Genomic DNA, 23,528 nt, shown 5'->3' with positions numbered 1-23,528 from the left:
TACAGGTCTTTTATATTCTTGGTTAAATTTATTCATAGGTATTTTACTCATTTTGAAGCAACTGTGAATGGTGTTGTTTCCTCGGTTTCCCTTTCTGATAGTTCATTATTGGTGTATAAATACGCAACTGATTTCTAGATATTTATTTTTTATCCTGCTATTTTATTGAATTCACTTATCAGTTCTAGCAGTTTTTTGGTGGAATTTCTAGAGTTCCATCATAATATATACAGTATCATGTCATTTGCTAATAATGACAGTTTTACTTCTTCCTTTCCAATTTGGGTGCCTTTTATTTCTTCCTGTTTGATCACTGTGGCTAGGACTTCCAGAACTATATTGAATAAGAGTGGTGATAGCAGACATCCCTGCCTTGCTCCTGACCTTAAGGAAAATGCTTGTAGTTTTTGCCCATTGAGTATGTGCTGGCTATGTGTTTGTCACATATGACCTTTATTACACTGAGATACTTACCTTTATTTCCACTCTGCTGAGAGTTTTTAACATAAATATGTGCTGGATTTTATCAAATGCTTTTTCTACATCTGTTGATATGATCATGTGATTTTTATCTTCCATTTTGTTTATGTGATATATCACATTTACTGATTTGTGAATATTGAACCAAACTTGCATTCCTGGAATAAATCCCACTTGATCATGGTGTATAATTTTTTAAAACATATTACTGAATCCGGTTTGCTAATATATTGTTGAGGATTTTTGCATCTATATTCATCAGGGATATTGGCCAACAGTATTACTCCTTTGTAGTGTCTTTGTCTGGTTTTATAATTAGGATAATGCTAGCTTCGTAAAATGAGCTTGGGAGTCTTCCCTCCTCTTGACTTTTTTGGTCAAAGATAGTCTTTTGGCCAGAAATATGTATTATATTTTTGAGGATAGATGTTAATTCTTCTTTGAATGTTTGGTCAAATTCACCAGTGAAGCCATCAGTCCAGGACTTTACTGTTGTTGTTGGGAGTTCTTTTTCTTATAATTGACTTCTAGTTTTATACTGTTATGGTCAGAGAAGATGCTTGATATGATTTCAATCTTCTCAAATTTATTGAGACTTGTTTTGTGTTCTAACATGTGGTCTATTCTAGAAAATATTCCATGTGCACTTGAAAAGAATGTATATTCTGCTGCTTTGAGATGAAATGCTCTGAATATATCAATCAAATCCAGCTGATCTAATGTGTCATTTAAGACCACTTGTTTATATCTTCTTCAATTTTCTTGTTGATTTTCTGTCTAGATGATTATCCATCGATGTCAATGGGATGTTACAGTCCCCTACTAACTCAGATATAAATATTGCTACCACAGCTTTTTTTAAATTTCCATTTCTAGGTCTTACTTTCTTATTCACTCAGTAACCTTACATCTTTTTTTTTTTTTTTTTTTTTTTTTAGTGAGAGGAGGGGAGGCAGAGAGACAGACTCTCACATACACCCCAAATGGGATCCACCCAGCAAGACAACTAGGGGGCAATGTTCTGCCCATCTGGGGCTGCTGCTCTATTGCTCAGCAACTGAGCCTTTTTTAGTGCCTGAGGCAGAGGCCATGGAGCCATCCTCAGCACCGGAGGTCAACTCATTTGAACCAATCAAGCCATGGCTGTGGGAGGGGAAGAGAGAGAGCGAGCACGAGAGAAAAGGGGGGAGGGGTGGAAAAGCAGATGGTTGCTTTTCCTGTGTGCCCTGACCGGGAATTGAACCCAGGATATCTACATGTCAGGCTGACACGCTACCACTGAGCCAACTAGCAAGGGCCAACCTTATGTCTTTTGATTAGAGCATTTAAGCCATACACATTTCAAGTGATTATTAAGTATGTATTTATTGCCATTTTATTCTTTCAACTGTGTTCCTCTGTCTCTTTTTCTCCTCCTCCTTATTTTTTAATTATTATTTTATTGATTTTTAGAGAGAAGAAGGGAAAAAGAGACAGAAACATCTATCTGTTTCTGTGTATCCCCTGACCGGGAATTGAACCAGCAACCTTTGCATATCAGGATGATGCTCTAACCAACCGAGCTATCTGGTCAGGGCTTCTTCTTCTTCCTTCTTTCTTTCTTTTTTCTTTTTTCTTCTTCTTCTTGCAGGCCTTTTAACATTTCTTATATTAGTGGTTTGGTGGTAACAAACTCTGTTAGCTTTTTCATATCTGGAAAGCTCTTCCTTTACCCTTCAATTTTAAATGATAACCTTCCTGGGTAAAGTAGTCTGGGTTATAGGTTCTTGTTTTTCATCACTTGGAGTTTTTCATGCCAATTCCTTCTGGCCTGAAATGTTTCTGTTGAGAAATCAGCTGACAGTCTTAGGGGAGCTCCCTTGTAAGTAATTAACTTCTTTTCTCCTGCTGCTTTTAAGACTGTCTCTTTGCCTTTAATCTTTGCCATATTAATTATGATGTGTCTTGGTGTGGGCCTCTTTGGTTCTATCTTGTTTGGATTCTCTGTGTTTCATAGACTTTGTGTCTTTTTCCTTCATCTGGTTATGGAAAACTTCAGTCATTATTTCTTCAAGTAGGTTCTCTCTCTTTTCCTTCTGGTACCCTTATGATACAGCTGTTGTTACATCTCATGTTATCCCAAAGGTCTCTTAAACTATCGTCATCCTTGGGGTTTTTTTTTTCTACCTTGTCTTCCAAATCCCAGGTTCAATCCACTGCTTCCTCCAACCTACTATTTATTCATTCTAGTATATTCTTGATATCAGATATTGAATTCTTCATTTATGTTTTCTATGTCTTTTTTTCATGCTTGCTATCTCTGTTGAAATTTTCACTTAGTTTCTTGAACATCCATATAAACATTACTTTAAACTCTATCTCTGATAAATTGCTTATCTCCATTTCATTTAGCTCTTTTTCTGGAAATTTCTCCTGTTCTGTCAGTTGGGGCCTGTCTATTTTTTCCCCCACATTGGCTGTCTCTTTGTGTTTGTTTCTATGTATTAGATTGATCTGCTATGATTTCCAGTCTTTGGGAGATGACCTTATATAGTAGGTGTTCTGTTGGATCTAGTTGTGCAATCTCCTTGATAATCTGAGCTGGGTGTTTCAGGAATGCCCCTTGTGTGGGTTATGTGGGCCCTCCTGTTGTAGTTAGTCTTGATTGCTACTGGCCTGTTTTGCATGGAATTGACCCTCAGGATGGCTGACTGAGAGGCTCTACCCCAACTAAAGCATGAGAGTTGCTATAACATGTACTGACCACAGGAAGTAGAATTCACCTCAGCTGTGTTTCATGCCTGACAAGCTCTCCCTTTGGATATGCTGCTTGTGAAGCTAATTGAATCCTGCTCTGATGTTGTCTGAAGCTATCCTCTGGGTGTGATGGTTCTAGGCCTCTTGGGAAAGAGGCTGATGCAGGTCAATGTAAGACGCTGCCTGTGACTGGCCTTCCGCAACCTATTCTGAGCTACATGAGATCCACAGTTTGTGGCTGCCTCTGCTGGGTCTAGGTGCATGCAGAAAGATCAGCTGCACACTGAGGTCAGCTTTTGCCAGTGCTGGGTCAGAGATTTGCTTCCTGCTGCCTCCACCTGCTGGTTACTTGTTAGACTTTGTCACCAAAAGAGCCTCTGGTGGAGTCAGGAGGATAGGGTTAGTGGCTTTCCCCTGAGGGGGAGGTGCCTGTCAGACTTTAGGGAAGGTAGTAGTTGTGGTCTCCACTCCTGAGTCTGACCCTTTGCAACCATGAGGTTGGTTCTATTGACTCTCCTCTGAGGGAGTAATGCCAGTCAGATTCATGGAAAAGTGGGGGGGGAATATCACCCTGCCTTATTGCCTGATAACTGAGTAACTGTCAACCCCTGAGTCTGTCCAGACCTCTACTCTCAGGCCCAGGCTGCTGACTCCTTATCAAGGCCTAATTTCCACAGGGTGGGGCAAGAGGGAATCTAGAGGGTGGGAACACTGGTTTCTTTCAGGCTGATGCTGTTCTGAGGAGAGAGCTCCACCCAAGAAAGATGGCAAGTGAGGCACTGGAGAATAACTCAGCACAGGACTCCTAGTGGCTGCTCCCACCCCTGTCTTTCCCTCAGAACTGCAAACCCCAGAGTCTCCCCATGTGCCTTTTCCCGAAACAACAGAAACTCCTGACTCTGTGCCTTTCTCCTGTTTCCTTATTCAAGGTTAATCTAGATACACTGGTGGACACAGCATCCCAACAGTTCTGGATGTGGGAGGGCACCCATGGTGCACTTGAGATGGTGGAGATCAGCTCTCCTTCCAAAACCACAGAAAGTCCCAGCTATGTGCCTTTTTCCTGTCTCCATGCATGTGGCAAATCGAGGTGGAAGGTGTGTGTGGGGGGGGGGGGTGCACAGGCTGTGTGCTCAAGGTAAGGGAGACCTTTCTCCAGAGCCTTCTAACCCAGTCACCACATCTGTCCATATGAATCTCCACCACAAGCCTCCCCGCCCCCAGAGAAAGCGTGCCCAAAGTCACTGCTAGTTGCAGCCTGCAGACCCCTCTGCAGGACCAAGCATGGCAGAGTGGCCAGCCAGCAGCGGGGGTTTGTGGGGGTGGGGGTGGGAGTTGCACTCCCTATACTACTAATTGTATCAATGAAAGGGCTCACCCCTGTGTAGGTAACATCTGAGTAATCCAGGCCAACTCAGTTTCCTCTGTTTTCACCAACTTCTTTGCGAGCCTCTCTTCCTGCCTCTGCTGCTCTGGGCCCGGAATCCCTGCTTGGGGTGGAGAGCCACTGCTCTTCCATGGAGGGAGTCCTGCTGCCACACCCACCTCACCTGGGCATGCAAATCCTTTTTTATATCTCAGTTCTGCTATCCTTGAATTGGTTATTCAGATTGGCTGCATTATGGTTTAGCTATAAATCCTGTTTGGGGCCAGGAGCAGGTGATGAAACATTCACCTACTCTGCAGCCATCTTGAAATCCTTATAAGATTGGATTCCAACCATATACTGTCTAAAAGAATACCATTTTAAATATAAAAATGTAGAGATTAATATCAAAAGCCTAGAGAAGATGGCAGCAGAGTAGGCAGACGCACAGACTCCCAGCTCACACCACTGAACTGAATTATAAACTAATTTATGAACAATCAGCGTGAAAAACCAAATCTGGGCTACAAGAACAGCTTTCAAAAATCAAGGAGCAAAGAAGAAGCCACAACAAACCTGGTAGGGAGCACCTGAATCTCCCTGCTTACAGGAAGGGGGGGGGGCTGGGCTCTCTATTCCAAGGAAAAGAGCAATAAATACTGCTCACAGACACTTGCCTGGCGACCAGGGAACGAGGTGTGTTGAAAGGGCCCGCTTGTCTTCCAAAAAGAAAGGAGAAAGAGAGAGATGGATGGTGAGGGGGAGAGGAATATAGGTGATGACATAAAAGGCTGACTCATTCAGGGCTGGAGGCGGCCATAACTGGGGGAGGGGCTGATCCTTCCACAAAGCAAAATACAAAAGTACTTCCAGAGATACAGACATCTCTCCAGCTCCAATCAGTGCAACAAGACACAGCTGAAAACAAGAAGTGGGGAGGAGGGGCAGTAACTCAGGTCTCCTTGGAAATCTGAGATACACCTCCCCCTACTGAAGCTGAGAAAGCAACCCGCCCCCAGAGAGATTAACTGGCAGAAGAGGACTTCAGAGCCTCAGGTCACGCCCACCGCATTCCTGGATACAGTTTCAAATAAGCCCCCTGCTGAGATCAGCAAACAAGACAATCACCTGTTAAGAAAATCAAAAGCCTAGAAAAAGATATTCCATACACATAATCACAAGTGGTTATATTAATATCTCACAAAGTATGCTACAGGATAAGAAACATTACTATGGATAAAGAGATGAATTCATCAAGAAGTAATGAACACCTATGTGTCTAAAACACAGCTTCAAACACATAAAGCAACATAACATAAATAAAAGAAAAAATATATAAATGCACAAATATACATAGAAATTTTAACACTTTTTTATCAATGACTAAGAGAACAACTAAATGGAAATTCATTAGAAATAAGAACTGAAAAACACTGTGGACCAACTTGACCCCATAGACTTTTATAGAACATTTCACCCAACAACAAATGAATGAATGCACATTCTTTTTAAGTATATATGAAAAACCCAGCAATATGATCTTATGGGGGTCATAACACAGTCTCAAATGTAAAAGACTAAAAAAATCAATAACTAGAAAGATAGTTTTTAAATTTCCAAATATCAAAAATAAACCATACTATAAAATAGCATAAGGCTAATTTGAAAATTACTTTGAAATAAATTAAATGAAGATATCGGTAACATAACTGTGTAGGACAAAGTTTCCTTTCCATTTCTGGCATGGCAATGAAAGCAGCTCCACAAAGCCACTCCCTAGTAAAGCTGGTGAAAATTATAAAACAGCAACCTTAAATGGTCTTTAAATAGTCTCTGGAAATGATCCTACAGACATATAGTTAATGAAAAATCATTTCTATAAAACCAACTAAAACTAGGTAGGAACAGTTAAAGTCTATAGCATCTGAAGTGTGACCTTTTCCCTCTCTCCCCACTCCCAGCTCAGTACGATGAAAACTCCACTCCACTCAAGAACAGTACTCTCTCTCCCCTGAGTTCCCAGTCAAAAACTACAGCATCTTCTCACAAGTGGCAGAATATCAGTATTTCTCATTCTACCCCATGCTACCTGTATCAGAGGCAAGTATAACTGGAATATGGGGGTTTCTTTCTTCTGCTCAGACTCTACACGTGGGATAGATGCTGTATCTTATTTGTGGTACACTGAGAATCCGGTGGCCCTGACTCTCCTTGACACAAGTTGTTCATAAAGAAGAGGTCTCACATAAGCAGAGGCATTTAGAGAAAACCAGAGGCTATAACCATACTTCACCATCCCTACCAAGTGCCTAGATCCTAAAATAGGCATACCACTCAAAGAGAAGTGCATCAGCACTGTACCCACATTGGCTAGAGAGGCCTGGCTCAGAGAGCTTGCCCACGGGAAGAGGAAGGCCATACAGCAGGAAACTCCTAAGTTCTTCTAGAGAAACATTTGCAACAGACTGTGGGAAAGTTCAAGCTTAAGAGTTTCTCAATAACAATAAAGTATATGTGAAAAGACTTTCAGGTTATGGTAAAGAAAAAAAATTTAAGAAAATAATAAACTCTTTAGAGATATAGCTAAATTATTAGTCAGCTAGTTTACCAAAGAACAGCAGAAAAAGAGACTGTTAAGAAAAACGTTCTCAGCTTAAAAAACACTCAAATGTTGACCTCTAAACTATCCCTATAAAGAAACCCAAATTTAATTGAGTCAGTAAAACAATTCATACTGGAGAGCATTGTTGTTGAAACAAAGCAAACCACCAGAAATTAGTGGAGCTTAACAGCTGAGTCTGGTCAGAAAGAGTCAAAAGGCCCTATCATTCCAGGATAACTGTGAACATACCTAAGGAAACCATAAAAAAAAAAAGGAAAAGATAACATACTGAATGGGAGAAGATATTTGTTAATGATACATTGGCTAAAGGATTAATATTCAAAATGTATAAGAAACTCATGTAACTTAACACTAAAAACCAAACAATCTGATTTTTTAAATGGGCAGAGGGTCCAAACAGGCATTTCTCTGAAAGGACATACAGGTGGTCAATAGATATATGAAAAGAAGCTCAATAGCACTAATCATCAGGGAAATGCAAATTAAAATCACAATGAGATATCACTTCACACCTGTCTGAATGGCTATCATCAATAAACCAGCAAACAACAAGTGATGGCAAGGATGTAAAGAAAAGAGAACCCCAGTGCATTACTGGTGGGATTGTAATTTGGTGCAGCCACTATAGAAAACAGTGTAGAGGTACCTCAAAAATTAAAAAACAGAACTACCATATGACCCAGCAAACCCACTCCTGAGTATCTATCTGAAGAAATCCAAAACATTAATTTTAAAAGATATGTGACCCTAAGCTCACTGTAGCATTATTCACAATAGCCAAGTTATGGAAGAATCCTAAATGTGCATCAGTAGATGAATGGATAAAGAAGATGTGGTACATATATACAATACAATGAAATATTATTCAGCCATAAAAAATAATAAAGTCTTGTTATTTGTGACAACATGGATAGACCTAGAAGGTATTATGCTAAATGAAATAAGTAAGTCAGAGAAAGACAAAACCATATGATTTTACTTATATGTGAAATCTAAAAAAATAAATAAAACAGAAACAAACTCAAATACAGAGAACAAATTGATGGTTGCCAGATGGGAGAAGCACTGGGGAGATGGGTGGAAAAGGTGAGATAATTAAGCAGAAATTTCCAGTTATAAAAATAGTCACAGGGATGTAAAATACAGCATAGGAAATATAGTCAATAATATTGTAATAACTATGTATAATGTCAAATGGGTACAGACTTGTGTTCACCTCGTAAGTTATATGTGTCTAATCACTGTGTTATACACTTCAAACTAATATAATATTGTGTTAAGTGTAAGTGAAAAATAAATTTTAAAAAATGAACCTTGAGCATCTTACATCATGCACAAATATTATTTCAAAATGTATCATAGACTTAAATATTAAAAATATAATATTTCTAGAAGAAACAAAAGAAAGTCCATACACCTTGGTGTATAAAAAGATTTGTTAGATAGAACAAAGAAGTGCAAAGTATAAAAGAAAAAAACTTCATTAAGAAAATAAAAAGGCAAGCCAATGACTGGAAGAAAATATTCAAAAATATACTTATCTGATAAAGGAACATTTAAAGTGATCAATAAAATCCTTAGAACTTAATAAGAAGAACACTAATAAAGATATGGGCAGCAGATTTGGGTACTTCACAAAAGAAGATACATTAGTGAGCATGTATATGATCACAGGATGTGGAAAGCTACTCAATATCATTAGTTACGATGGAAATGCAAGCTAAATGTACAACGTGATAACCGTACACCTCTATTAATAATACCAAGTCTTGGGAAAGATGTAGAGCAACTGGAATTCTCATTCAATGAAACTGGGAGTCAAAGTGGTACAACCAGTTTGGAAAACAATTTGTCAGTTTCTTATAAAGTTGAGATCAATTAACATATGTCCAGCAATTCCACTCTTAGTTATTTATCCAAAAAAAAAGAACCGCCCTGGCCGGTTGGCTCAGCGGTAGAGCGTCGGCCTGGCGTGCGGGGGACCTGGGTTCGATTCCCGGCCAGGGCACATAGGAGAAGCGCCCATTTGCTTCTCCACCCCTCCCCCCTCCTTCCTTTCTGTCTCTCTCTTCCCCTCCCGCAGCCAAGGCTCCATTGGAGCAAAGATGGCCCGGGCGCTGGGGATGGCTCCTTGGCCTCTGCCCCAGGCACTAGAGTGGCTCTGGTCGCGGCAGAGCGACCCCCCGGAGCGGCAGAGCATTGCCCCCTGATGGGCAGAGCGTTGCCCCTGGTGGGCGTGCCGGATGGATCCCGGTCGGGCACATGCGGGAGTCTGTCTGACTGTCTCTCCCCATTTCCAGCTTCAGAAAAATTAAAAAAAAAAAAGAAAAGAACCTGTTATAAACTGAATTGTGTCCCCTCAAAATTCATATGTTGAAGCCTATCCCAAATGTGACTGTATTTTGAGATAGGGACCCTAAAAGAGGTAACCAGGGTTAAATGAGGTCATAAGGAGGGGCCCTAATCCAAGATGACTGGTGTCCTTATAAGAAAAGAGAGACAGGCCCTGGCTGATTGGCTCAGTAGTAGAACATTGGCCCGGCATGTGAAAGTCCCGGATTTGATTCCGGGCCAGGGCATATAGGAGAAGCGCCCATCTGCTTTTCTACCCTCTCTCCTTTCTCTCCTTTCTCTCTGTCTCTCTCTTCCTCTCCCACAGCCAAGGCTCCATTGGAGCAAAGTTGGGTCAGGCACTGAGGATGGCTCCATGACCTCTGCCTCAGGCACTAGAATGGCTCCAGTTGCAATAGAGCAACACCCCACATGGGAAGAGCATCGCTCCTTGGTGGGCATGCTGGGTGGATCTTAGTCGGGCACATGCAAGAGTCTGTCTCTCTGTCTCCCCTCTTCTCACTTCAGAAAAAATAAATAAATAAATAAACATTTTAAAAAAGAAAAGAAAAGAGAGACAGGGAGGATGCATATGCACAGAGGAATGTGTGAGGACACAATAGTAAGGCATCCATCTGTGAACCAGTTGAGGAGTCTCAGAAGAAATCAAACCTGTGGCACCTTGCTCTTGGACTTCCAGTATCCAGAACTGTGAGAAAATAATTCTCCATTGTTTAAACCACCCAAGCTGTGGTATTTTGTTATGTCAGCTCTATACAAACTAACTGTCCATCAACAGGTGAATAAGCAAATTGTGGCATAGCTAGATAATGGAATATGACAATATGAACTAATGAATGAACTTCAAAATCATTCTGCTGAGTAAAAGCAGCCAAGACATAATGAGTACCTACTGTGATTCTATTTATATAAAATACTAGGGAAATCAAATCTAATCCATAGTGACAGAAAGCAAATCAGTAGTTGTTTAGGGGTTGGGATTGATTGATTGAAAAAGGGCTTGGAATTAGAGAGGTAACAGAATGTCCTATAACTTGATTATATTATGATTGTGCAAGTGTGTTCATTAGTCAAAACATGAAATCACGTTCTTAAAATGAGTACTTTTATTTCATACAAGTTATACTTCAATATAATTGATTAAAAATTAGTGCTTGTCTGACCAGGCGGCGGTGCAGTGGATAGAGTGTAAGACTGGGACGAGGAGGACCCAGGTTTTAAATTTTGAGGTCGCTGGTTTGAGCGCAGGTTCATCCAGCTTGAGCGCGTGCTCACCAGCTTGAGCACGGAGTTGCTGGCTTGAATGTAGGATCATAGACATGACTCCATGGTCGCTGGCATGAGCCAAAAGGTCACTGGCTTGACACCAAAGGTCGCTGGCTTGAAGCTCAAGGTCACTGGCTTGAGCAAGGGGTCACTCACTCTGCCATAGCCCCACCTCCCCTGCCAGAGCACATATGAGAAAGCAGACAATGAGCAACTAAGGTGCCACAACGAAGAACTGATGCTTCTCATCTCTCTCCCTTCCTGTCCATCTGTCCCTATCTGTCCCTCTCTCTCTCTCTATCACACACACACACAACAAAATGGATATACCAGTAGTTTGCAAACAATAAACTATATAGCTATATTAATATGTAAAACATACTTCTAAGTAAAAAGTGTTAGTGATTCAAGTGAATCATTATACAAAGATAAAACATTTTCCTTTTTTTAATGTTCATTGTATTGATTTTAGAAAGAGGAAGTGAGAGAGCAGGAGAGAGACAGGAACATCAATCTGTTTCTGTATGTACCCTGACTGGGGATCGAACTGGCAACTTCTGTGCTGTGGAATGATGCTCTAACCAACAGAGCTATCCTGCCAGGGCTAGAACATTTTCATTAGAGATATATAACATACTGAAATGATAGTCTTAAAGATAAAGCAAAAACTGAGAAAATTATTCAGAGAAAAACATGTATCCATAATTATAAAGGAGGACCTTAACACATTACTTTTAGTAATTGAAAGATGGAAAATACAAACTTAAGAAGAATTTATAAGAATTGAATGACACTTCAGTGTCTCTGTGAAGTCATGGTGCACTTTTGACCGGTCATAGGAAAGCAACAAAAGACGACAGAAATGTGAAATCTGCACCAAATAAAAGGAAAACTCTCCCAGTTTCATACCTATTCAGTGCAGTTCGATGTGGGCTCACGCACAGATTTTTTAAGGCTCCTTAGGTAGCTATCACGTATAGCCTCTACAGACTTGTCACTGACTGACGGCCTACCAGAACGGGGTTTCTCCACCAAACTGCCGATTTCCTTCAACTGCTTATCCCACCGAGTAATGTTATTCCTATGTGGTGGCGCTTCGTTATAAACATGCCAATATTCACGTTGCACTTTGGTCACGGATTCGAATTTAGTGAGCCACAGAACACACTGAACTTTCCTCTGTACCGTCCACATCTCGACTGGCATGGCCGTGGGCTGCTCTGCTGTATACACGGTGTTACATCATCATCTGCGATGCGCACATGCTGCCACATCATCCTACAGAAACTGGGAGGGTTTTCCTTTTATTTGGTGCAGATTTCACATTTCTATCATCTTTTGTTGCTTTCCTGTGACCAGTCAAAAGTGCACCATGACTTTACGGACACACTGTATTAACAAGCATAATCACATTTTTAACCATACCATATATAGTATATGTACATACCCTACAATAAGTGAGTATATATGCTTTACAAGCTCATTTGGACTATTATCAAATGTGTACCCTGCCTGCCACCAAACAAATCTTCATAGATACCAAAGAATTAATATCACATAAACTGTTTTATCTAATCATAATATACAACAAAGTTAAAAATAAAAAATAGAATAATAATCTCAAGCCCCCAGTACTTTGAAATTTTTAAAATAACTTCAGGGATCAAAATAAATCATTATTGAATTAGGTGATATTTAAAGCTGAATGGCAACAACAGTATTACCTCAATACTTGTGGGGTACAGCCAAAGAAGTATTTAGAGAGAAATTTCCAGTCTCAAATGCATATAAAAGAAGAAATATGTTAAATCATGGAATGAAATCGACTTATTCTATCATTTATTTCAGAATCTAATTAAGGGCAAAGTATAGTCAGAATAATTTGGGGGAACATGAATCCTACCAGATATCAAGACTTAAACTATAGAAACTCCAAGAGTGTATGTATTATTGGCAAGCAGATAGATAAATTGACCAATGGAGCAGAATGAATAGGAACTGATTTTTATGACAAAGTAGGCATAATTTAGTAAAGAAAGGATGACAGAGGTCCAACCACAGAAATATAAAATTACATCTCTATTTTAAATATATACAAAATCAATCTCAAATAACCAAGGCTCTAAATGTGAAAAGCAAAATTCCATGTACTTTTAGAATTTTAAAATAAAAATATAAGAAAATATTTTTCAGGTCTTGGGATAGTAAAGGATTTCCTAAAGAAGACATTAAAGCATATAGTAAAAGGTTGACTAATTCCAAGAGCACTAGAATTTAAAACTTTTCTTTTGCAAGCTCAGTGAAAAGACAAGCCATGGGTCAGGAGAAGACAACTGTTAATATCTTTGGGGTGGTGAGCATACAATGTACAGGTGAGGTATTATAGAATTGTACACCTGAAACCTATATAATTTTAGTAATCAGTGTCTGAATTCAGTTATAAATTCAATTTATAAAAGGAAAAAAGAATACATAGATCATTCCTTTAAATCAGTATGAGGAGTATAAACAACTCAATAGAAAAATAAGAGAGATTAATTTTTTTTTCAGAAAATCAAGAGAAAATTCATAAAAGACGAATCCTGAATGGCTAAGAAACATGAAAAGATACTCAATTTCATTTGTAATCAAGGAAACAATAAGTATGGGAGAAATTTAAATGTCTGATAATATCAAGTATTGAGTAGTAGTTGAGAAAACAATGCCTCCACGGTTTCTGGTGGAAGAGTAAGACTTGAGAGAGAAATCTGACAATACTGAGAAGAGTTCAAGTTGCACATATTTTGAATCCAGTTATTCCATTTTCAGTCATAAACCTAGAAAAATATATATCCAAGGAGGAACGAGAAAGGATGTTTGTGGCAGCAAATAAAGACAATTAAATTTTTTCCAATGTAAGGATTTTAAAAAGCAAATATTTATACAATGAATATAGATGTAACTGTTTAGATGTACACTGTATCAAAATAAATAATTTCAAAATTAGAATATTGAGCAAAAATGCAAGATGCAAATGAGTATCTACAGAATATGATCATGTTTAAAAACTTAAAGCACACAGAACAACTTTATACATATTCTGTAGGTGACAGATATGTAGAAAAGTGTAAACATATACAAGAGAGTTATACAACTGACAGGAACATTATACACACCACCTATTGGGGAGGAAGAAGGGGAAAAGATGAGTTGAATCTTGTAATCGTTTTGTTTTTTTTAATAAAGAGAGATTTAAAGCAAATATGGAAAAATATTAATATCCTTAAATCTGGGAGGGTGAATACATAGGTCTTTTATATTACTTGTTCTTTGCATTTTTTTCTTGTGTTTGAAATATAGTTCCTGATTTTTAAAATGCTAAAAATTATTCTAGTTGTAGGGCAGGTGACAGATTAAAGGAGAACCAGATGGGTACAAACAGAACAGCTCTCAGGCTACAAGTCACAGTATATTTAAGTAATTTAAGTCTTTGTTTATATATTTAATTAATGAAAAGCCAAACATCTTAAATATGATGCAGGATGTGCTACAAGCACATTTTCCCAAACTCACCTGCTCGACCTCTCTAGTGAGGGCATCTACCTTTTCTTTTAATCTGTTACTCTCTGCCTCAGCAGTGATAAGTTCTAATTTGAGAGTATTGTTATCTGCCTCTGTTTGCCGGGCCTTATTTTCCCAGTTTTCAGCATCTTCATTGGCTTTCCGGAGTTGTTCCATCATTTGCCGGTTCTCAGATTCCTGAAAGGCAAATCTTAGGTATTACTGTTAAAGATGTAAATGTTCAACATATAACTAAACATTATTTGCCAGGTCATTGGGAATCTACTTGCCACAAGGATAATTTGTAACATAACCTTGAGGAATCCCACCTACACTCTCAGTTCAGACAATTGGTCACCTTGTAATTAACAAAAAGGAGTGGGAACAGGATCCGCCCTAGCTCCTGATGCACACTCACCCATCTAATAAAGTGAAGTTGCTTATTCTTATCTTCAGGACCTGGATGAATATGTTCTTATAGTTGCTTTTGTTCAATCCTTCACTGCTCCCTGTTCCCATATAACTGCTTACTGACTAGCTGCTGGCCTGGTTTCTGAGCTTCTGCCTTGGCCTGACCTTTGGTATGTATCTTACCCTTGATCCTGATCACTTTTCTGAGTGTACTGGCTACAGAGGTTCTGACTGATCACATATCTTAAACATCAATTTCTGATCGTTTTCTTGGTTTGGCACATTTCTTGTCTGATTCCTGCTTTTCATTCAGAACCCCAGCCTTCATTTTCTTCATCATGGACTGTTTTATGATCCACTTTTGCTCACTGTTCTAACAACTTGCCTGAAATGGCTCAGAAGTAAAATATCATACCTATGCCAATATGCTATTCATAAATATGCATCCATGTATATATTGGGCATATATTATAGAGGCATGATATTAAAACCTCAAAAGTTCTATAATGACAGATTGACTAAAGAAGGATCTTATTTCTAGTATGGTTTGGCCAACTCATTCTAAAAAAACAATTTATAATTTTAGTAATTAATTTAAAAAGCACTAGATCTCTTTCTAGCTAACCTGTCAATAAACAGTAAATTTCCCTATCAGAAACATTTGACTAAATAAAATGACCAAATTGCAATAAACAACAACTCACCCTCCAAGTCCTCCAAATCAGATTTAAATTCTCACAAATGTGATTAGTCATGAGTCTGATTGAAATTCAGTTAATATCGCCACCTTGTGGCCTGATGGTAGCTTGACTAATGTGAAAGATCTTTGCAGAGTTAACACGTTAAGAAGCCCAACTACTATTTTGGCTTTCAAGATTCAGATATTTCAAATATGTCAGTAGCGATTTGATGTGTGTTTCCATTATTGCACTAAAAATAACAGTTGTGTACAAAATATATACTTGGGAGGTATGTGATACAACATACATAACTAAATTTTACCCACATCAATCTTTATGCTCTAACTTTCTATAACACTTACTACTGTCTATGTCATTCTCTTAAAATTGCCTTACAGCGTTATATAATTTGGTTAGATGTAGTTTCCCCAATAACAGCTTGGATTCCTCAAAGATAGGAACCACTTTTATATCAAATTTAGTTTTCTGACTAGGATAGGAACCATTTTTTAACATTAAATTTAGTTTTGTGACTAGGAATACAGGTTCAAAGTTTAAGTGGTGAAAAAGAATTGTCATAAAATGTCTCTCCTGCCCTCTAACCATCTAGTACCCCTTCCTTGTGGAAACAAAGAAGCCACATTTTACCTTTCTGTTTCTTTTTCTTCTTCTTCTTCTTTGTTTTTTGTTTGTTTGTTTGTTTGTTTTTTGTTTATGTCCAAAGCAGCCAGAGCAGTGTGAGGCCCCATAGGCAACATAAAGAAAGTGAAACAGCTCTCTGGTATTCTCTAGTTCTCTCTTTCAAAAGATGTCTTTACATCTCCCTGGTGCTGCCCCACCTCTGTGCCCACAGCTCCCTCTGGTGGTCCTCTGGTTCATTACACCACTCCTCCATCACAAAGCTCTCTGCCTCAGTTGGAATCCTTTGCCCTTCTTGACTGAATTATGGATACAGCCTCTCCTAATTGCTCTTTATCCTTCTGAGTTTTTTACCCTTCTCATTTATTCTTCCCAACATCCCCAGAATAATCTTTCTAGAAGGCAATTACTCAAATAACTTCTTATTTGGTAATAAAAGCTTCCTGGAAATAGTGTTCAAACAAGTCCTTCTTACCTCTCCACTCTCCCCACCTATACACTGCAATCTAGCTGCAAGACCTACTATTTCACCCAAACACCTTTGCTTATACTGTCCCCACTGCCTGGGTGCCACTATGTCCTTTGCTTTTTTATCTCTGGCACCTCTGCATCTAGCATACTGCATGCTGAATGAGAGAGTGAAGAAGCACTTGACAGTTCTTACTGGACTCTCAGTGGTTTGTTCTCTCTGAGGGAAGGGTACCTGGATAGATACATCTATGTTGTGTGCTGAAATCTCATGAAAGAACTCATACTAAGATGCTAAAAGCTAAGAGAATCTTGTTGTGTGATGTCTGAAAACACAAATCCAGAACCTCAAAGCCACAATCCATAATGGCAAAAATTTCACATAATGTGATAGGCTAGAGAGAAAAAGAAAACATAATTGAAATTTTCCTATGTTAAATGTTGCCCAGATTCACTTGTTTATATTCTGCCCTATTCCAGAATAGACTTAAATGGCTCATTCTAGCTTACTTAGGTGTTCTTCCCAATTACAGAGGGGGCACTGACACTCACAGAGATTGAGTAGCTTACCTAGGTCCATGCCATCAGGGAGGAGTCAGACCTATGTGACTCCAGAGCTTCTGTCCATTCATATTACATTGCTGGCATCTTAAAATTAAAAAGTGTAGGAAAATACCTGTTTTTCCTACATAAGCCAGCTGCCCTACTGCCTGAAAGCAAGGATTGCAATGAAGGGGTCCTATAATCTCCATCTCTCAATGTCCTAAACAGTCTAATGAACACCGTAAATAAATTCTCAAGATATGTTTGTGGACTGATATTAAATAATATGTTAAATAAATATGGAAAAGAGCTTTTTGGGGGTTGGGGGCTGCTATTAATGGTTTCAGTGATATGTAGGTAGCACTACACTTAATATAATACAACTATACTTTTTAATCAACCCAACTACACTATTTTAGATGATATTTTACTAAATGGACATATCCAACATTCTTTGTCAAGTTCTCTGTTTATTCCAGAATTGCCACACATGTATCCAAATTAACTTGAATCGTCAGATGCCACTCATGCACTGGTCAAACGGTTACTAAATACAAGTGCAGAGGAGAGCCATCTGCCTCTGATCCTAAGAAATAGATGGGAGTGATCAATTCTGATCTGCTGCACAATCAAATGGAGTGTCTCTAGTCAAAGGCTTGTATTTGAAACCTCTACCATTTTTGAATATGAATGAGCCCAAGTTGAGTCTGGCTCCAGTTAGGAGGATCCTACACGTCTAGAATGGCTGAGTAGCGCACTAAAAGAGGCATATTCCTGAGTTACCTTTCTGGACAGTGGTGATGTTCTAAGTATATAGTTGACCCATCATTGCCAACACTATAATATGTTATGCATTAAAGGAAGACTTGATTCAGCTCTCGCCAGTAGTTTAACAGATAAATAACTTCAGTGAAAACTTTTAGGTATCACAAGCAAAGAGGAAGAAAGTATATACGTACTTCAGTCTTTAATATGTTCTTCAGCTTGTTAACCTCCAGATTAGTATCTTGGACCTTCTGTTTTATATCACTAAGTTCATTATGAGTATCATTTAATTGTTTAGACAGTGCCTATAAAAAAAAGATAGCTAGTTTTGACTACAAAAAAATTAAAAATTGTTCTACATCAAAACCACTATAAATAAATTTTAAAATATTTATTATAAGAAAAGTTAATATACCTAATATAAAAAGCTCATAAAAAATAGCAAGAAAATATAAGTCCAAACAGTAAATGGGCAAAGAACCCAAACAGATATGTCACAAAAAGGAAGCACAAGTCGATAATACTTAAAAAGTTAAAAATTTACTATAATCAAAGAAATGCTAATTAATAAAATGAAATACTATTTTGTCTATAAAATTAGCAAAGATTTAAAGCTATTCTGTTATGGCAAGGAATGGGCATTTCCATGTGTCATCAGAGTAAATGCAAATTTGAAAAAAGCAAATCTGTGATCTACTATCTGGTAATGTATCAAGAGACATTTTAAAATACTAATAAGACCCTAGCCAGCTGGCTCAGTGGTAAAGTGTCAGCCCAGCATGTGGAAGTCCCGGGTTCGATTCCCAGCCAGGGCACACAGGAGAAGTGCCCATCTGCTTCTCCACCCTTCCCCCTCTATTTTCTCTCTCTCTCTCTCTCTCTCTCTCTCTCTCTCTCTTCCTCTCCCACAGCCAAGGCTCCATTGGAGCAAAGTTGGCCCCGGGCACTGAGGACGGCTGCTTGGCCTCCACCTCAGGTACTAGAATGGCTCGGGTTGCAACGGAGCAATGCCCCAGATGGACAGAGCATTGCCCCCTGGTGGGCATGCTGGGTGGATCCCTGTCAGGCCCATGCAGCCGTCTGTCTCTCTGCCTTCCCACTTCTCACTTCAGAAAAATACAAAAAAAAAAGAAAAAAGAAAATACTAATAAAAACAAGAAAGTCGAATATGTTGCTTTTTGTTGAAGATGGGAGATATATACATAAGTATTCACTATATTTGAAAACGTCCCCCTAATTAAAAAATTAAATGTAATAACATTTAATGAAAAAAAATGTTCAACCCTGGCCATGTAGCTCAGTTGGTAAGAGCATCATCCCAATACACCAAGATTGTGGCTTCAATTTCAGATCAGGGCACATACAAGAATCAATCAATGAAAGGGTAAATAGGTGGAACAACAAACAAATCAATGTTTCTCTCTCTTTCTCTTTCTCTCTCTATAAAATCAATCAATAAATTAATTTTTAAAAAAATTTCATTAAGGCATTGTTTGTTACAGTAACAATAGCTATTCACATTAAATGAATGATATAATAAATAATAGCATCTACATAATGGTATAACCACATAGAACATTATGCATCTATGAGAAATGTCTGAAATAATTTTTAATAAAAGAGGAAAATATCCATCTATAGCTAGTGAAAAAAATCAGGATAAAACACTAAAAACAACTTATCCAAATTTGTTAAAAACTGTGATATTCAGGGTGAAATATTTTTAAGGTTTCTGTTTTCCAAATCTTCTATGATATGAATTCTTAATCTGTGGTCCACAGAAAGATCTATCTTCTACCCTTGGGTCTAAGATCCAAACAAAGAAAAAACTACTCTTTAACACATGAAAACTGTTATAAAACCAATTTTCTTCTGATTATAAAAAAGAATTATAAAATTTTAACAAAGCAGGAAAGTGTTTGTAATTTTACAGTAAGCCCTCAAAATATTTATCAAGTGATTATGCTGGACTCTGTGATAAGTGCTTTTTAGTCATATTTTTGTTCACTCTCCATTTTTACAGAGGATGAACTGAGATTTAGAGAAAGTAAGTGATATTATCACACAGTCAGGCAGGGGAATTCAAACTCATGTGAGCCTTAAACACTCATGTGAGCCTTCTACTGCCTTCTCATGTAGGAAATCCATGATATAAAAGGGTATGTGGTTTTGTCCCACTACATAAAAAGGTCATGTAAAAGAATAAAACTTTTTCAAAATACATTGAAAATCAGTAAAAAATGTTAACAATGGCTATCTGGGTGGTAAAAAAAAGTTTTTTACTCTAGTTTCTTATAAATATAAGTTATATTTACCTTTAATCTATTTGTTGTGGCTATAAAGTACATAAAATTATAAATTCACATCATTTGTTTTTATTGCTATTCATTAACTTTTTAAAAATAAACTGTATTTTAGAATTTTTTATTTACATAAAAGTTGTGGAAATAGTACAGAGGGTCCCTATATACCCTATATTCAGTTTCCTCTTTTATTAACATCTTACATTAGTATGGTACACTTATCACAATTAATGAACCAATATTGATACATTATTATTCATGTTTTTTTCAGATTTGTTTCATTTTTATGTACTGTCCCTTTTCTGTTGCAGGATCTTCTTACTCATTAACTTTTGAACAAAGTATTTTAACACCTTGGGCAATTTTTTATAAGTAACAAAATGTTGCATCTTTATATCTATTTATATAAATTTAAAATATTTAACAGTTAAAAATAAAGACTTTTATGATGCAAACTAAACATATTGAGAGTGATAGCAAAGAGGGAAGATCATTTGAACTGAAGACTTCAGTGGGGAAGACACCTTCCAAATAGAAACTTTTAATAAGCAAACTAAAATATAGATAATAACATTGGAATGGAACTGTAGGTAAAGCTAAAGTATACTAGCCTAGAGAGGATGTAATTATAAAAAAAATTTCCTAAGTATGTAGAATTATAATGCTAAAATGTGGCATAGTTCATATACTTATACTTAACCAGAATAATCATGCATCAAATAAATCTACCATCTTATAAGTTTCTGAAGGATTTTATCTTCATTTGTTGAGTATTTCTAAGGTTTAATACAAATCTACTATATCCCTGGTTCCCTCTTTTCCTTAATATTTAACACTTTATGTCTGAGAGTTTCGTACAGAAATTAGATGGCACATTGTGTGATAAAGGTGAAAACTGGTTCCAAAGCCTGAGCTCTTCTACAAAATCAAAGGAGAACCGAGCCTCAGAAGAAATACATATTTTATTGGAGAGATAGACACTAGGAAAAAATATACCTGGTTTTCTTGTTTAGCTTTGGAAAACTGTTCTTGGAGATTGTCATTCTCATGAGCCAAGATATCTCTTTCCCTGGCAATTTGAGCCAGTTCATCATTTGTTTCATCCAATTGCCTACGCATTCTGGAAATGTCTTGTTCACACATAATTAGTGCTTCAGTAGACTGTCTATTCCACAAATCAAATAGTACATAAGAAGAGACATTTTACTGAAACAGAATAACAAATTCTCACAAGACAGAAGATGGACAGTTAGCATGAAAACATTTGAAGAAGTATTAAACATATTTAAATTTATAGGAATAAATAATGCAAAGATAGTACTTTGGAGGTTCTTTGTGTTGCCACCATTTCCTATGGAAAAAAAGGAAGCTAAATATACATAATAGTCAATGAAAGCTAAGTATTTCAAAACTTTTGATACCCAAATATATGAAAGCTTTCATCCTACCTCCAGCTGCCATGGTTTAGTCTCCCTTACATGTTCCTCTTCCACTGCCCTTGTAAAACTTAATGGTTCTGAGGGCTTAACTCTGAGCCTCCTGATTCTAACTCTAGGCCTTCCCTCAGACAAATACTATTCATATCCATGGCTCCCAACCCCACTTATATCCAGATGACTCTGAAATCATTACCTCCAGTCTTGGCCTCTTCCTTACCCTGCAGGCTCTTATATTTAACTGCATTCGAGACATAGCTACAAGATCTCAAAGGCTTTTTTAATTCAGAGGAAAATCATCTCTTTTCATACTTTCTACATGTCCAGTATTCATCCCCAGCCCCAAACCTGGCATTTTCCTAGGTTTTCTTCCTTATAAGCACTTCATTCACCCCATCCTCCAACCCTACTCTATAACCATTCTTCAGCCTAGATAATCTTTCTAATGCACAAATCTCAAAATTATCTTATGATTTACTTATTTCCACAGGATAAAATCAAGACTCATTTGCTTTCACCACAGGCCTCTTTCCTCCCTTCATATCTCCTTTCACACTTCAGGTTCCAACACTCACCTACTTGTCATTCAGAGATCCTCGAACATTCTCTGCAGTTCTTTGTGGCTCTTTGCCTTCCTTTCTACCTTGAGAGCCCTTGCTATGCCTTGATAAACAGCATGTTCTCCTTTACTTACCTACACAGATTTAGGCCTCCTTCCAATATTAGAACATTATAACCCTATACATAACACTAAGCCCCTTGTTTCTTACTATTTTTATAGCTAACATAGTGTTTTGTCCCTAATAAATATTCAAACTCTTGTTGAATGGTTTACCTGGATGCCTGTTCCATCTCAGCAATGATATTCTTCATGCCTGAAATGGTCTTTTCCTTGAAACATAATATAAATATGAAATAAAAAATTATTTTAAACCATTATTTCTGTTAAAACTGAATGAACAAAAATAAATCCCATCCCTTTTTGGATTTCCATTTAGGTTTAAACATTTATGCTCTATTCATCTTTTCTACATTTTATAACTAAAGTCTAATATAAAATATATCAATGCAAATATTTACACTAGATAAAAACAATAGATTATGCTCTTTAAAGACTACACTTAGCTATATTGATATGAGATCGATATATCAAATACTTTGTTAAAGTTTTGTGCAGTCACCCAGTAACACAAGAACCTCATAAGCTCTCTGTATTTGGAGGAAGACCAATGGTTTGGCATTAGGGTGTTCTCTGTGGGGAAAAGGATTAATTCACTTCTTCACATCATGTTATAAAACTCAGGAAAGTGAATCTTGTAAAAATAATTTAGTCCTTAAGATTAATAACTTTGATCAAGTTTATTACTTCTATTAGTCATCAATAGCATATCCAAAGAGCTGCTAAAATGAAGTTAATTATAATTAAAAGTATATTATTAAGTTTAAGTGTGAGTTAAATAAGGAGGTAAGCATTAGGCTTAGAGAAAAAATGAAATAAAATAAACTATTGCTATTCTCCCTTTTTAAGGGTGCAGTGAGGGAGTGCATCATTGGAGTCAGTCAAGGCTGAAATGGGTGTGATTTTCTTCATGCTGTCGATACCTTTCCCACACTGCCTCCTTTGAAAATTCTCATTGATAGAACTAGTCACAGATACTATTCACAGATACTTAGGCTAACATTAGCCCTGAAAAAAGTAAGAAAACTGCTGTTTTACTAAATAACTAGATTTCACTATGCCCTTTGAATTTTGAAATCCTTTAGTAACCAAGTAAACAAGATGAAAAACCAAACCTATACAGTATTTTCCAACCGTTCTGTTCCTGGTCATTAAAGAGACCGTGTACAGTGGTCCCTCATCTATCGCTGGGGTTAGGTTCCAGAACCCCCGTGATAGGTGAAAATCTGCGAAGCAGTGAC

The 23,528-nt window shown here is 37.6% G+C and overlaps 1 protein-coding gene across 1 annotated transcript in view; it reads right to left on the bottom strand.

The window, feature by feature from the left end:
• TSGA10 (testis specific 10) overlaps positions 1 to 23,528 on the bottom strand; it is a 104,759-nt gene that overhangs the window by 21,294 nt on the left and 59,937 nt on the right. The window contains exons 10-13 of the mRNA XM_066377596.1: positions 22,444 to 22,499; positions 21,169 to 21,337; positions 18,064 to 18,174; positions 14,376 to 14,561 (exon numbers count right to left, since the gene is read on the bottom strand). Coding sequence (XP_066233693.1) covers positions 14,376 to 14,561; positions 18,064 to 18,174; positions 21,169 to 21,337; positions 22,444 to 22,499 — 522 coding nt within the window. The remainder of the gene's footprint in view (positions 1 to 14,375; positions 14,562 to 18,063; positions 18,175 to 21,168; positions 21,338 to 22,443; positions 22,500 to 23,528) is intronic.

Source organism: Saccopteryx leptura, chromosome 3 (genome assembly GCF_036850995.1).
Source record: "Saccopteryx leptura isolate mSacLep1 chromosome 3, mSacLep1_pri_phased_curated, whole genome shotgun sequence".
Taxonomy (NCBI): Eukaryota; Metazoa; Chordata; class Mammalia; order Chiroptera; family Emballonuridae; genus Saccopteryx; species Saccopteryx leptura.
Note: the sequence above shows the minus strand (reverse complement) of the source record. Positions and strands in the feature narration are given on the sequence as shown.